General features: G+C 48.3%; 1 protein-coding gene across 1 annotated transcript in view; it reads left to right on the top strand.

Moving 5' to 3' along the window:
- Positions 1 to 14,860, top strand: part of myo9ab (myosin IXAb) — a 171,574-nt gene that overhangs the window by 112,547 nt on the left and 44,167 nt on the right. The window contains exons 11-12 of the mRNA XM_036535787.1: positions 5,956 to 6,072; positions 8,173 to 8,307. Of these exons, the coding sequence (XP_036391680.1) occupies positions 5,956 to 6,072; positions 8,173 to 8,307 (252 nt within the window). The remainder of the gene's footprint in view (positions 1 to 5,955; positions 6,073 to 8,172; positions 8,308 to 14,860) is intronic.

The following is a 14,860-nucleotide window of genomic DNA, read 5'->3' as shown; positions in this document are numbered from 1 at the left end:
GTGCATGTGTGCGTGTGTGTGTGTGTGTGTGTGTGTGTGTGTGTGTGTGTATGTGTGTTGGGGAGAGGAAAGGGAAGTAAAGAAACAATTCAACACTCAAAAGAAATCACACTTGCTGCCTGATGCCCCGCGTCAACTCAGTATTTTGGCTCTGAGTTGGCAGGGCTTTTCTTTCTTTCCAATCAGAGTGCATCGTGTTGTTATATACAGCTGCTTCAGAGGGACACAGTGAAGAGTCCTGGTTGAAGGGGTTCAGTCTTGCGTTGTTTGCTGGATCTTGATAAGGAGACTTTATTTCGGCTTGTTGTCACTTGGAAACAAACCAAAGCTGCAGCTCATGGACAAGCTTCACTCAGGCGGGGGCTGACATGGATTTTGCGTGGGGGGGGGGGGGGGGGGTTAGGGGGTTACCGAGATTTGAGCAATGCGCACAGCACCCCGGAGGAGGGGGTGTTTACTCCACCCCAAATTCATGAGCCCTGTTTGGAGGCTGTTAGGGAGAGAGGAGCCAAGGCCCATAAACCAGACTCTATGACGGAAAACACAACCGCGTTTTTATTTGGGGGCATTAAGTGTTTAGAAAAAGAATGAAATTAAACAAATAATTCTAATTATTTTGTCAGCTTCTTGGGTGGCCTGTCCACCAAAACATTGCTGAAGGGGAGTTTTATGACCGGCTGCTCCAGTAGCAGTTTGGTTTGCGTTAAAAACCCCGTTGTCCGATACTGCACCTACTCGAGGCCGCGCGACGTTACCATGCACGCGTTCTCCCGTTTTTGCTCGGCTCCGTCAGTTCCTGTTTATTTCTCGGATCTGAGGAATCCTGCTGAGCTCAGAACGTTCAGATCCAACCGACGCTATATAAATAGCCTTGAGGAGTGGGCGGGCAGATCCCTCTTACTTTGCTAAAAATAAAACAAAAAAAGATCAATAATGCAGAAGGAGGTGGAGAGGAATTAGAAACGCTCATTACACAGAGCTATTCCACGTTTCCTCCGCGCCGGACTTTGCGACCCGGGACAGGTGAGGGGCGCGGCGGAAGCCTTGAAACATCGCCGGGGCTGCGGGTGACGGAAAGTCCGCGGGGAAGTTCAGAGGTCGCGCGTCGCTCTCTGAGCCCTGCCTCATCGCAGACGATTGGTCAGACCTCCCCTTGGCGCTCTGCCGCGACCAGCACCGTTGCGTTCTGATGGAGGCGTCTTTTATTTTCGCCAGATTTGTTCCCCTTCGTTTGTATAAGAGCGCTAATGAGCCTAACGGAGCCCCGGAACTCCTACTGCTTTCAAATAATTTGCAGATTGCAGTAAAAGCTGTTGTCCATAGGAATGTCTGGAATCTGGGCCTCATTTTTTTTTTTTTTTTTCCTTTTTTAATGTGCTTTAAATGAGTGCTGGTTAACTAGAGTTCTCGAGTTAATGTTTTCATGGAGGTGCTGCACAGTGACCTCACTGAGTCCCCCCAGTCTCTCAGCCACACTCCTGCTGCTGTGATAATTATGGCCTGTTTGAAAAACAGCCAGGTCTTCCAGCACTAAGCAGCTAACAGATTTTCCCTCTGCAGCCAAGGTTCACGCATCCAAGCTGTTTTATTTTTTTTTTCCCCCCTCCTTTACCGGTATATGTTTATCATACCTGTTATAATTCATAAATTGAAAACATGTTTTTCTCTGGCCCTGGATGCACTGAACGTTTCTGAAGTTGTGCTGCCTTGGCCTTTCCTGGACTTGCGGACTTGTTTTGTGGCCAAAGGAAATTTGGTGCTGGATATCCTTCAGACCTGGCTCTGAATTCACACCTTGTGCTGGTGGGGTTTATGAGCAGTTTGGCTGCAGCTCTGGGGCAATAAGAATTCAGTAACAACTTCACAACACACATCAAATGAAGGGGCGCTGGCCACTAACAGTCCAGCTCATCTGCCTCAAAGTTGTGGTTGAAAACGCATGACTGTGTTCACATGACAAATGTAAAACATTTCATAACATTGTTTTTAAAGTTTCCTGAAATAAGATAAGATCAGTGATTAAAAGCATGTCACTTGCCAGTTTTTTTGGCTAGGGAGACAGAGTTGTGTAGAAATATTACTGTTTTCACATGGTAGGTTTTATATAACCCCTTTATGAAACCATGCCGTCATAATCAAAAGCTGATAAGTTATGCTGAATGATATTGCATACAAAAAGACCACGTTCTCAGGTAATTGGTTCTTGATTGAACTGCATGTTTAAGAGCCTAGTTCCAACAGCAGTATTATGGCACATTGATTTTCTCTTCTCCTGAGCCTCCTTCCTGTAGGCCTTTTACAGTACCTACCACAAAACATTACCTTACATCAATCTGTCCTCAAACTAATTTAACCAGTCATTCCACAATGACAACCTTTGATCCTGCTTTACACAGGCAGTCTTTTCATTAGAAACGCTCACTGCTTTTAAGTGGTGTTTCACAATAAATACAATGCAGAATGTGACAGTGCGTTTCGTAACATTAGAGGCGGAACTAAATTGTAAACATTGTCCACGACACAGGCTAAATCTCACAGATTTCCTCAAGTCCTAGCTCGTTTGACAAATTGAGATTTCTTTTGACGTGGCTCGAGAATGGTCCCGCAGATGGTAGTTTCGCTGACCCAAAAAAACAACTTATCTGGTGGAATTGAGGAGTTGCGTAATCATTCTCTCTTAGTACCGTTGTGGGTTCTGTTTGTTTGCCTTTCTTTTAAGCACATCCAAACTTCCTAATGTTAATTAGAAACAAAGTTTAAACACCCCCGTGGCAAAAGAAAACTGGCTTGCTTCTTTTTTCTTACTTATCCGTTTCTTTTATCTCACAGAATGACTTCATGTAACCTGGAGGCACACCCTAGACAAAGACAGAGAAACAAAATAAGTTGCCTTCTGTGTCATGGTGCATTAACCCTTAAAGTGTCCTCAGCTGCTCTGGAAAGTTCAGACACTATCGAGTGTGGCAGGCATTGTTTACTGCTTTCAGCCTACCCACAACAAACAAAAACGGATGTTTATCTTGAGGAACAAACCAGAGAGTGGTGTAAATTCTCCACTTCAAAAACTTCCGAGCTGCAGAGAACAGAAACAAATTATTTGAGTGCCTCAAATGCTTTTCTGCTGCCAGCCTGTGTCCCCGGCTACAGACGAGTTCATTTCACCAGGTAATTGTTCTTTTCACACTTGTTTAATAATATGCTGGCGTGCTGCCAGAGCTCAAGATTTATAGCCAATGAACCTCTTCAATAACAGGTTCTCCTTCCTAACAATAGATAATTGGGTGTTGTGCTCGGGCTGTAATTCTTGAGTATCATGTGATCGCAGGTAGAGTAACCTTATCCTTACGCTCCACTGAGCCAAAGGATAGCCCAGAACCACCCCCCGCCCCACCCCCGATGTTTGGGGTTCACAGGATTATGATAAACTAAAACCCTCTGAGGCATGTGTCACCCAACTGGAATGTTTACCTTGGATGGAACTTCACCTCTTCGCACTTCAGAGCCCCACCTACAGGCAGCGGAGTGCCACTGCACTTCCAGGGGCTATCACACTGTGCACGCCCTCTCCTTTACATTTACTGTTATTCATTTGACCACATACAAGTGAGGCAAAGTACAACACAAATAAAAAGCGATTTAAAGAGTCAACAATATTAGAAGTGCTGCATGACAAGTTTCAGTAGCTGGCCCGAGAAGGTACAAGCTAGCTGGTAGAGAGATACAAGTGTATCAAACCATAGACTTAAGCAAAAAAGCTGGTTGAAACAAAGTTTAAAACATTCGTTTCCTCTGGTTACCAGCCCTGATATGTGTGTTTCACCGCTTCCCGGACTGCGCATGCTACAGTGTATGAAAGGGCGCAGCTGTGAAAGGCAGATTGCATCAGCAGCTTGTTAGGTCCTCCGGCCCGGTAGCTGCAAAGCGCCGCGGGGTTCCATTGTTTACTCTTTGCGGCCTGCATTCCGGGGCATCGCGTGGCACGATTTGCAAACATCACCTTGGCTCCGGTGGCGTCCTTCTTTCTCAGAACGGGCGGGGAGCGGTTCGCCGTGACCGGCCGGACTCGCCCGGCTGCATTTCTCCCCGACTCCCGACCGTCTCGCCTTTTCTCCTCTCTGGCTTCACCGCAGATCTCTCGCGGCGTATCGCCGTTCCCCTCTCCCCCCCCCCCCCCCCCCCCCCCCCCCCGCTTCTGAGGTAATCCAGCCCGCTCATGTTACTCTGCCCAAAATTAGCTTTCACAGTGATTTACTAAGTAGTGCGTTCATGCCTGTTTTGTTTTTTTTTGAGCGTTGAATTACCAACAGGAACACACCCACCCCGGGGGATAGCACTGTGCTTGTATCTCAAAATGTCCCGTGCACTTGGCAGCATGCTTCCAAATGCTGTATTTAGATACAACAGCATGCCAAGATGCTCTATTTTTCACTTGTCACTCAGCACTCTGGTGTTTCTGCACACGTCACTGTCTCTCTGAGGGGAGGTATTGAACGTAAAACTCGGCCTTTGATTGAGAGAGTGTATATCCTAATTGTGCTTTGTGGTGGTCTGTGAATGCAGCTTCCTGTGTAGAGGCCCCAGCCCTCCCCCTCCCCCAGCCCCCCCCCCCCCACTGCGCGCTCATAAAACGTGATTTCCGAAACCCCTGTGTTATCACTCCAGGCTGATTCTTGGCAGGCCTCTGTAGCGGTACGGTGCTTTAGCTCCTGACCTCAATCTGGACCTCTGTGAAACATTACATAATGATTTGCCTGTTGAACTCGCCCCCCCCCCCCCCCCCGAACTCCGGTGATATCAGATGCCAGAACTGCATGTCAGTTTTGAACAAATGGAGTGCCCCCCCCACCGGCTGTCTGAGGCTGGTGTCAGAGGGGAAGGGCGGCGGATTGGGTTGTGAATGGTTGTGTCACATGGACGAGCTTTAGAGAGAGGTCGTTAATCACGGCTTCAGGATGTCAGTAGCATGTCCGCATCTGTCCGGGGCTCCTATGCTGATACCACCTGCCCTGTGATGTCACTCCCCCCCCCCCCCCCACCCCCCTCTCTCGGTCTCCATGCTTATCCGTTCCAACTGCTGATTACAGTGTTTCTCCTGGGGCCTCCCCCAGGGAGTTGAGGGTCCTATGAACCTGGAAGGTGCTGATCAAGTTATGACTAGGCATAGAGATGAAAACATTGTGGACATCGACTGGGGTTTTATTGTCTTATGAAGCTGGTACAGTGCGAATGTCAAGGCCTGTTGATTTGTGGGCGGTACCTGAAGAAGCAAGCGGGTGGTGAGGCTGTGTGGCTGATTACAGTGTTTCTCCTGGGGCCTCCTCCCCCAGGGGGTTCAGGGCCTTACAAATAGGAACTTGCCTGGAAGATGCCGATCAAGTTTTGATTGAGTGTAGAAAGGAAAACATCGTGTACATCTTCTCAGGTTTTATTTTCCTACAAAACTGGTGCAGTGCAGATTTCAAAGCCTGCTGATTTGTGGGCGGTACCTGAAGGAACAGGGAAGGATAGTGGGGGTGTGTAGTGGCCGTCTGTGATCTCGAACTTGGAGTGACAGTGCTGTCCTGCTGGTGCAGATGTCATTGTCATGAAAAAAAAAACAACAACAAACTGACATAATTCCTTCAATCCCTCAGGTCATAATCTGTTTGGTTAAAAAGTATGGATGAGTTTTTTTTTTTTTTTTTGCAGGAAATGTTTGTTTCCGTGACATCCTTTTAATCTGTGTTACGTAAGTGCTTGAACTCTGCTGTGTCCTCTTGGTATGTCCTGCTCCGGTCAGGGTGGGGCTATGCTCGGCCTGATGGGAAAGCCCTAGGGAGAAACAGCCCCCCCCCAACCCCCCCCCCCCCCGTGGAGCTCTGGGTAGAATGGGACCCAAATCCTTAGATTAGTGCACAGGGCTTTGATTGGTCTGGGGTAACATGTGTGTGTGTGTGTGTGTGTTTTTTTTCTTAGGCTGGAACGGTGCGCGACTCAATGGCGAAATCTCTCTACAGCGCTCTGTTCGACTGGATCGTGTTCAGGATCAACCATGCGCTGCTCAACAACAAGGACTTGGAGGAGAGTGCCAAGGTGAGAGGTCGTCTCAACCCCCCCCCCCCTTCAGATTCAGGGGGAGGGCCCCGAGCTGTGATTGGCTGCTTGGATCTGTACATGCAGGAAGTGTTATGGTGATGCAGAGTTCAAAGTCCATTTTCTCTGTCTGAAATTATGACATCAGCCCTCTTTCCCCCTCTGCAGTGCTGTCATTGATCATGTGACTGTCGAGCTTTGATGTCACCTACATTTCCCTGTAGAGTGGTTAGGGTTAGGGTTAGGGTTAGGGCGGGGTTGGAAAATGCAGTGTTGCTTAATGAGGCTGTGTTATCTCAAATTTGTAGAGAGAGTAGTTCGATTTTTTTTGGTCCTTTTTCTCATCCCAGCTCTAAAAGGAAAAGGTAATTCTAAATGTTTGAAAATTGTTAGCAGTCAGGGGTCCTCTTTGATGTTGACAGTTGGCCTTTTATACGGCAGTCGTGTAACGGTGTGTGCTGTGCCAGAGTGTTTTTGAGCAGAGAAATGCACCTCTGTGCTTCAAAGGGTTTCCTTTCCGGTATGAAAACAGTAGTATCGAGGGATCTCCAGGGTAGGGCCGAGCGGCTCGTTATGTAAGTGTGACGTGCCATTTCGTATGTGACTGGGTTTGCATTTTCAGTTCTTTGATGCGGCTCTGATGTGTTCTCTGCCTCATCTGAATGTGGCATGGTCAGGCGTGGAGGATCCCTATTTGCCCATCAAAGGAGTTTGTTCAGCGGCTTGGATGTGGTGGTTAGAACTATGTGCATTCTGTGATGTTGACTGTGATCTGTGCATAAGGTCCCCCGCATTATACCCAATGCCGGAGCCAAAGCATCCGAACAGGCACGTATGTCTAGTGTGTCCAGGGTTTTGGAGGTTATGTGACCTTTGTGTTGGCCTGTGTGTGTGTGTGTGTGTGTGTGTGTGTGTTTGTGTTTGTGTTTGTGTGTGTGTTTGTGTATGTGTGTGTGCCTGAGCATGTGTGTGTTATCCCTGTCTTAGTGCTTAATGGCAACTGGTTGCCCAAAGCATCGCCTGTCCTGTGGAGAGGACTGGAGTTTTTATCCTCTCCCAGTGCCCTTGCTCACCCAGTGTAATGACACCCAGGCAGATGGCACTGGAGCTTCTCCCGTTCTCCGCGGGAGTGTCACTTTCCCTCTGCAGTCAAACAGGGGCTCACATCCTGTCCCATGTGTGAGATGGGGAAGAAGGTCAAAGGGTCCTCTGACTTGGACTTTGCTCCTTGGCTCAGGCACATTTTTTCGGGGGCAGGGATGGGGTTACCCAATATTTCCTCCTACCTCCAGCCCGTGCCCACCCCTCAACCCCCAAGGTCACATTTACAACCCCCCCCCAGCTGATAGACAGACCCGGGCTACGTCCTGGAAGTGCTGCATGATTGCGCCTGCTCCCCCCCGGCCCCCAGTACAGGAAGAGCCTACCATCCATCTGCCAAGCACATGGCACCAGGATGCCTGAACCCCCCCCCCCCCCGCACCCCCAGCCTTGCAGCTTCCTCCCTGACTCCCACTGTCTGCCCCCACTGCCCTCTGGGCAGGGCCGTCACAGGCACGCCACCGAAATAAAGCACGGGCGGGACAGACGGGGGAATACGTGATGTGTATTTTAACACCCACGCTGCACAAAATGTATCCTTTTTTACACAGACGTGCCATTTTCAATCATGAATTGGGAATCGGCATCTTATGTAATGCGGCGCTTTGAAAGCGGAACGTGTTCCGGGTAACTGGTTCTGTATTGCCGTTTTTGTTTCGTGTTATTTGACTTGTCCTTTGTGCAGAAGAACAGTGCTCTGTTTTTAGCCCTGTATTAACCTTTAATAATCTGCTGCTGGAGAAACCTTTGCCCACTTGTCAGGGGTAGTAATGTGGTGTAGTGGTAGGGAGTGGCGTTGCTGGTTTGACTCCCTGCTGGGGCGCTGCTGCTGTACCCTTGGGCAAGGTACTTAGCCCACAGCTGCCTCAGTAAATAGCCAGCTGTATAAATGAATAAAAAAATTGTAACTTATGTAGGCCACTCTGGACAAGAGTATCTGCTAAATGACAATAATGTAGTGATGTAAATTTCTATCTAATCCGTATCTCTCCCTTCTAGATCCTGTCCATTGGGGTGCTGGACATCTTCGGCTTCGAGGACTACGAGAACAACAGCTTCGAGCAGTTCTGCATCAACTTCGCAAACGAGAGGCTCCAGCACTACTTCAACCAGCACATCTTCAAGCTGGAGCAGGTAAGGCCTTTGGCTCTGTCAGTCTTCCTGGCCGGGGGTTTGGGGTGATTGGGTGATGAGAGGTTGAGGTGAGGATGCAGGGCCTCTACCCCAGCTGACCCCCATCCCTAGCCATCCTCTCTTCATCAGTGAAGTTGTCAGTCTCAGCTCACCCACAGCCTATGACTGAAACGGAAGGCTAATGACTGATTCACGGCTGGTAATTATAACTTGTGTTGTTTTGGCTGCCGGAGAGTCAAAACAAGCGTGCGTGTGTCTGCCGGGAAGCAAACCCGTTCCCCCATCGCGAAGCACACGGCGTGTTTGTCGCCCGGGCGCAGATGCAGGTATCGCCATGGCAACAGCCCCTCACTCCGCTGAGTAATGCCCCCCCCCGCCACGCGTATCATCAGCGGCTGCATGTCATCAGGGCTTGTTGTCAGGGGTGAGTTTGCAGCCAGAGCTTTCATTCCCAGCCAAAAATAAGCCTGACGGAAAGTAAAAAAAAAACATGAGCCCATTTCATCCAGCAGTACCGGTCGATGGGGTGTAATGGGCAGAGCTTTGTGAAGCACGCTGTTGTTACTTTGAAGCGTCGGCACTGCTGATTACTTAATTTTCAGAGTTCCTCTCAAAACCATTACCGCATCTCAATTTAGCCGTTTTGAGGCCTATGTCACAAAAACAGGGAAGATGTCATGGCGGTGACTAAAATGAGCTGCTATTGGCGGTACATCTGCAGTATTACTGAATTGGTTTTGGAGCTGAATGCTTTGTGAACAGCACGGACACCCTTGTGTCACAAACATGAGATTTTTCAGTGGTTTGGGCCATGCTGACACCACAGGCTGTCATCACAGGAAGCTCAGATACACTGGTGATGGTTTTCATCAGTCTTAAGTATGTCAGATACTTCTACACCCTTAGCTAAATGGCAATTTGCTGTTTCGCGTCACCCGAGTCATTACTACGGCGAATATTAGTGCAGTAATTCAGACACAGCTTTGCTGTAACATGCATATGCAGTGACCCTTTCTGCAGCTCCGGCGCCACTCACAAGCTAAAGCTCCCCATCCAGTGTAATAAATGTTGGTCGGTGGATAGCCCAAAGGGCCAGTCATCGCAACAGAGCCAGGGTCAGAGCTGTGGAATGTGTATGGGTGACATCCCGCCCGTCCCCCCAACACCCCCCCCCCCACCTCCTCTAAGAGAGAGCCCGGGGTCATATCATGGCTGTCACATCCAGGGTGGCCCGTCCGTGGGAGCTGCGCTGGCATGAGCCGACATCCCCAGAGAGGGCAGTAATTGTGATATGCCAGGAAGAATTCCCTCTAATTGCACCGTACGGGAGGATCCTGAAGGAGGCAATGTGATCTGTTACCCTGCGGAGGGCTCAAATGCTCTTAGAGCACGAGAGTTGAAGAGAGAGGGGATTGTGTGGGGGGGGGGGGGGGGGGCACTGATTTTAATCATGAGCTGCTCACCGCACCTCCCCCCGGAGCTCCTGACTGGATCACATCGGCCCTCAATTAAGCACGGTTCACTTCGTTAATCAACACACATGGCAGTGAAGAGCACGTCTGATGCTGGACATGAAAGATCATCGGCTTAATTAGTCCCGCTCCGTCCCAAAAGGTTACAGCTCCTCACTTTCAGATGTTCTTCTTTTAAGCTGGGCGCAACGCCATCTTGCCCTCACAGCTGTTCTGTACCGTGTGTAATCATGGTGCGGCGCGGGCCTGTTAAAACTTTGTGCAAAAGTGGACTGTTGTGGTGTTCTTTTTTTCCCTTTTTGGTGTTGTTCACCTGCTCTCTGCTGGCTTAAACCTTACAGAGTCTGAGGGCACTTTGTTCTGCCAGCCTCACGGTGCAGGGATGTTCTGCCTCTCCCACGCTGCGCTCTCCTAACAGCCTGTCTTTCTGCGGAGCTGTGTGCGTATAATGAGTGTTGACAGGATGGATGCTGGACATTTTCTCTGGGTTTTCTTCCACCCTGTGGAATGTCTCATGTTTTGAAATAATTCGACATAGTTTAAAGTGGCATGATGGATTTGAGGATCTGGAGGAAGATTTGTTGAGAGTTTTTTTTTTTTTTCCGTATGGGTGTACATCCTCATGTGTTTTTATTTTTCAGGTTTGATGCATTTTTGGCAATTACATTACATTATTTAGCAGACGCTCTTACCCAGAGCGACTTACATAGATTACAGCTCTTTACAATGTTATCCATTTATACAGCTCGATATTTACTGCGGCAATTGTGGGTACCTTGTCCAAGGGTACAGCAGCAGTGCCCCAGTGGAGAATTGAACCGGCAACCTTTCGGTTACAAGTCCTGCTCCTTAACCACTATGCTACCCTGCCGCCCCAGCAGCCGCAGCCCTGTCTGTCTAACTGCAGTAATGCCATTTCATCACCAGAGTAAAAAAGGACTAGTGGTGGAATCGCAGCCAGTTTGATCAGTGCAAGTTTAGTTCTGCTTTAAACACAGAGAGGGCTTTCTCCTCAGTCTGTCTCGAGCCATCTTTTTTCAGTGTGTGCCGTATGTGTTATGGCTGGATATCTAACTCATGCTTACCAGAGATTTTCACCAGGGCTTGATGTGTTTCTGCGACTGAGATCCAGAGTGAGGATGGAGGATATTTGCTGCAGATTGTAGAGGGATTCGCACAGGGCCCAGTGGGAGGAGATCGCCTGCGGGCAGCATTGTATCAGCTACTCTCCCTAATGGGTGGCTTTGTCACGGATGCCAGTTGCACTGCCACATTGTGTTTCATATTCCTGCCTCTGAGGGTGGCAGATGATATTTTCGGGGCTCTCGCTTGTTTGTGCCCACCGCTGCTTGGTGCTCCAGTTTGCAGGGGCATGCATTGCGGGCGAGCTGCACGCTCTCCGGATGATGACAGCCCCACTGAAGTCAATTCCTGAGGTGCACGCACGCTGCCTGAAGTCACCGCCAGACAAGATGCGTTCATGTGGTCTCGAACCTGCCCCCCCCCCCCACTAACCCCCCACCCACCCAAAAAAACGCCCTCTTCCTCTGCCCTCCCAGGGTCTGGCAGCTTCCTGTCAGAAAGCCCTGGTCTCTCCGCTCGTTCGCACAGGATTTCAAAGCCCCGCCCTTTTCCATTATAATACCTTCTCTACTCCACATTCTTCGAAATGACGAATCGGAGAGGAATCCCGCACAATTATGCACTTTATGAAAATGTCTCGGCGAGCGAGGATCTTGCGCAGCAGAGCAGATCGAAGCACCGATTACCTCATGAGTCACGACATTCCTCCTGGGCTCTCCGCCTTTTTTGAATTGATGTGAAGTATTTGTTTGTTGCCGGGATGGTGGTTAGAAGGAATTTCGGTCATGATGTGTAGGATTGCCAATTTCAGTGTTTGTTTTGAAAAGGTGACTAAATAGGACCCGCGGAGCTTTTTACAAGGTCCTGGAAGGGCCAACAAAAGGCCGTGTGGGCAATGGAGCCTCCTCCTCCTTTTTTTCCTTAACAGCAGGAATTGGATCAATGGGTCGCATATTTAAAGGCGGTTAGTCAGTGCAGGCCTCTGCAGTCACTGGTCTTGTCAAAGAAGGGCTTTGTCTTTTGAAAATGGGTGTACATTTAGCATCTCTGAAACATTTTTCTTCTTACATTGAATACCAAGTTTAGAACGTTTCGTTTAGTGATTACCTATATTGTACAGCCGCTCCACTCCAACTGTGAGGTAAATGTTTTTCAGATGTACTACCTGCAGCTAAACTTCTCTTATGCCCAGTATTTCGCTCAGGTGGAGTTGTAATAAATGGGCTTAGAAACAACCTTTTTCATGTTGCACCGTAAGCTTTCAGATTTATTTCAAGGACAGGTTTAAGTGTGCTAAGTCATGCTCCAAGTTATACAACTCTTCGCACTCCTTGACGGTGAGACTCTAGCAAAAGCATTTCAGTAAATTCGAGTGTTCTTTTTCTGAAACTCCCGATGACTGTTACTGAAGTGTGCTTTGTTGATTGACAGTACTTCAGCCCGAAAGACCATGCTTAACCCAGTTTCTGTCAGCTGTCTTGGAGTGTTTATGATTCAGTTGCATATACCGTGAAGTTAATCCAGACATAAGTGAGCTGGCCTTTCTGAATGAATGGCATATCTCAGGCAGCCCTATAGGAGCCGACACACCCGGGGGCTTCACCCCCCCCCCCCCCCCCCCCCCCGGCACTGTGTGTCATCGTCATATGTCATCAGAAGAGAGGTGACTCACTGAAAGTACACCATGTTACTTTTTCATCTAGTAGTGCTATAGTGGGTGGAGCTAATGTGTGTTACCAGTGACTCGCCAAGTTGAACCAAACAAAGTGTTTCAGTGGAGAGAGATGGTTTTTTTTTTTTTTTGATTCGTTCTGTCATTGATTGAACACAGAAACTCCTTCCATTACGGGGTTCGTGAAGCCTCGCTCTCTCATTGCCGATTTTAAGCATGGGAGGTTGAATCAGACGAAGCGCGGAGTCAGAGAGAACATCTTCTCGGATCTGACACTTTCCCTTCTGATTAGCGGCGGTGAATCAGCAAGATGCCAAAAATCACCGCAGGGGAAGCAAAAAAAGGACAAACACTTTAAATGAGTGGCTAATGACTTTTCACTCTCAATGAGCATCATACTGGCCTCTGCCCGGCAGCCTCTCTGTCATCTGTCTCTGTCATTAAGGCTCCAGACTCCAGTCTGATGGAAACACATGCTGCCCATGGTAGATGAGGCAGTTGCTTTCATGGGCCACGAGTTTCGGTCCCCAGGAAGGCAAAGGTTAATAGTGTCGTTCTTTTTCGTCATCGGTGCATCTGTGTGATTAGTCATTAAAGGATAAATATGAGGAGCCCGATAGGAGAGAAATGGCAGGAGCTGCTGTGGGGCTTTGTGTCTGTGTGTGTGTGTGCGCGTGTGCGTGTGTGTGTGTGTGTGTGTGTGTGTGTGTGTGTGTGTGTGTGTGTGTGTGTGCGTGTGTGTGTGGAATATAATTTTACCTGTGTGTGTATGTGTGAGTGTGGAATATAATTTTTCTAGCCTGCGTTTGAGCAAGCGCATGTACGTGCATGCAGCTACAACGTATACTTGTGTATTACTGTCTGTCTTAGTGATCGCATGTGTATGTGTGTATGACTGTGTGTGTGTGTGTGTGTGTGTGTGTGTGTGTGTGTGTGTGCACGCTTGCGTGCATGCAACTGTGTGCCAGTTTGTAGATGACCTTCGCAACTGTAGCATGCATGTGGGATTCCCTCCCTGTGTTGGAGCGGTGCTTCTTTATTGATTTCCCTGTCTCTTTCACCCCATACAGCATTGACCCTGGAGGTGTAAGGGTCTCGCAGCCAGTCAGGAAGCCTGGTGTAGTGACAGCTTTTTAGTCGAAGAACAGGGTTAGACTTAATCCCTCTCTGGCATGTTCCCCTCCTAGGAGTTCTAGCAAGCATTTACCCATTTGTCTGTTTGTAATATCGAGTTTTGTTGTATGATGAAACTGGTATGTGATTTTCCAGCTACAATTCTTGTGAAGGTTGCCAAGGGATGTTCTCTGTACAGTGCACTTTTTCCTCACAGCTGTCACGTATCATATAATTTTAGCTGTACGTTAAAACTAGTTACCAAAGTAAAAAAAAAAAAATGTCTCTGCACATTTTAAAATAAAACCCAGAGAAGCTGGTTAGTTGGACAGGCAAGACAAATGGCGAGTCCCTTCTAGTTCGCTTTCAGCGTACAAACACGCACTAGTTACTTTCACGCGTAGGAAGTGCTTACTCTTGTACTCGCTAGGTTTTAAGTGATTTCTGCTGTTTGCACAGAACACATGATGCAGGTTGTTATCAGCGAAGGTTAAACTTGCAAAGCGTTATGCACCTAACCTGTGATACACCCCCTCCCTCCCCTGCCTTGTAATCAGTGCTGTTATCACCAGTCTGTTTGAACAGGGGCCATTGCAAATAACAGAGGAGACCCGTGGTAATCTGCAGGAGATTACTTTCAATATTTACATTTCAGCTGCAAATGGAACCATGTTTCCATCCGCCTCTTCCTAAGAATAATTTGCACAAAGTGTCAGTTAACTGAGAACTGCCTTGACTCACAAATACGTAGCTACAGTGTCGCATGTGATCATCCATGCACTGTACTGGTAATGCGGCTAGCTTACTCTGAATGCAGGGTAGCAACATCCATGATTTAATAAATGCATGAGAGTGGATGGAAATAGTCCTGTCCAACATTACATTACATTAAATTCAACAACAACAAGAGTGCAATCATTCATCATGCAGTGAGGCTGAGACAGATTTATGTGGAGGTTTAGGGTATGGAACAGTGAGTGTTGCGTGTTTAGGCTCTGTGTTGAAGGGGCCTGTTTCAGCTGTGTGAAGATATTTGGTGTTGCTTAGTGGCCAAAGCTCTTAGAAGTGTATGGAATAATTGAGTGATTCTCAGTGGGAGTGGCTTGTTTGAGGTGTATGGAATTATAGCGTGTCACGCAAGGGGCGGGGGTTTTTTGAGTTGTGGAAGTATAGGCTGTTGTACAGTGGGTACACTGTAAGTATCACTTGGTGG

Source organism: Megalops cyprinoides, chromosome 8 (genome assembly GCF_013368585.1).
Source record: "Megalops cyprinoides isolate fMegCyp1 chromosome 8, fMegCyp1.pri, whole genome shotgun sequence".
Lineage (NCBI taxonomy): Eukaryota > Metazoa > Chordata > Actinopteri > Elopiformes > Megalopidae > Megalops > Megalops cyprinoides.
This window is presented reverse-complemented; position numbering and strand designations above follow the sequence as displayed.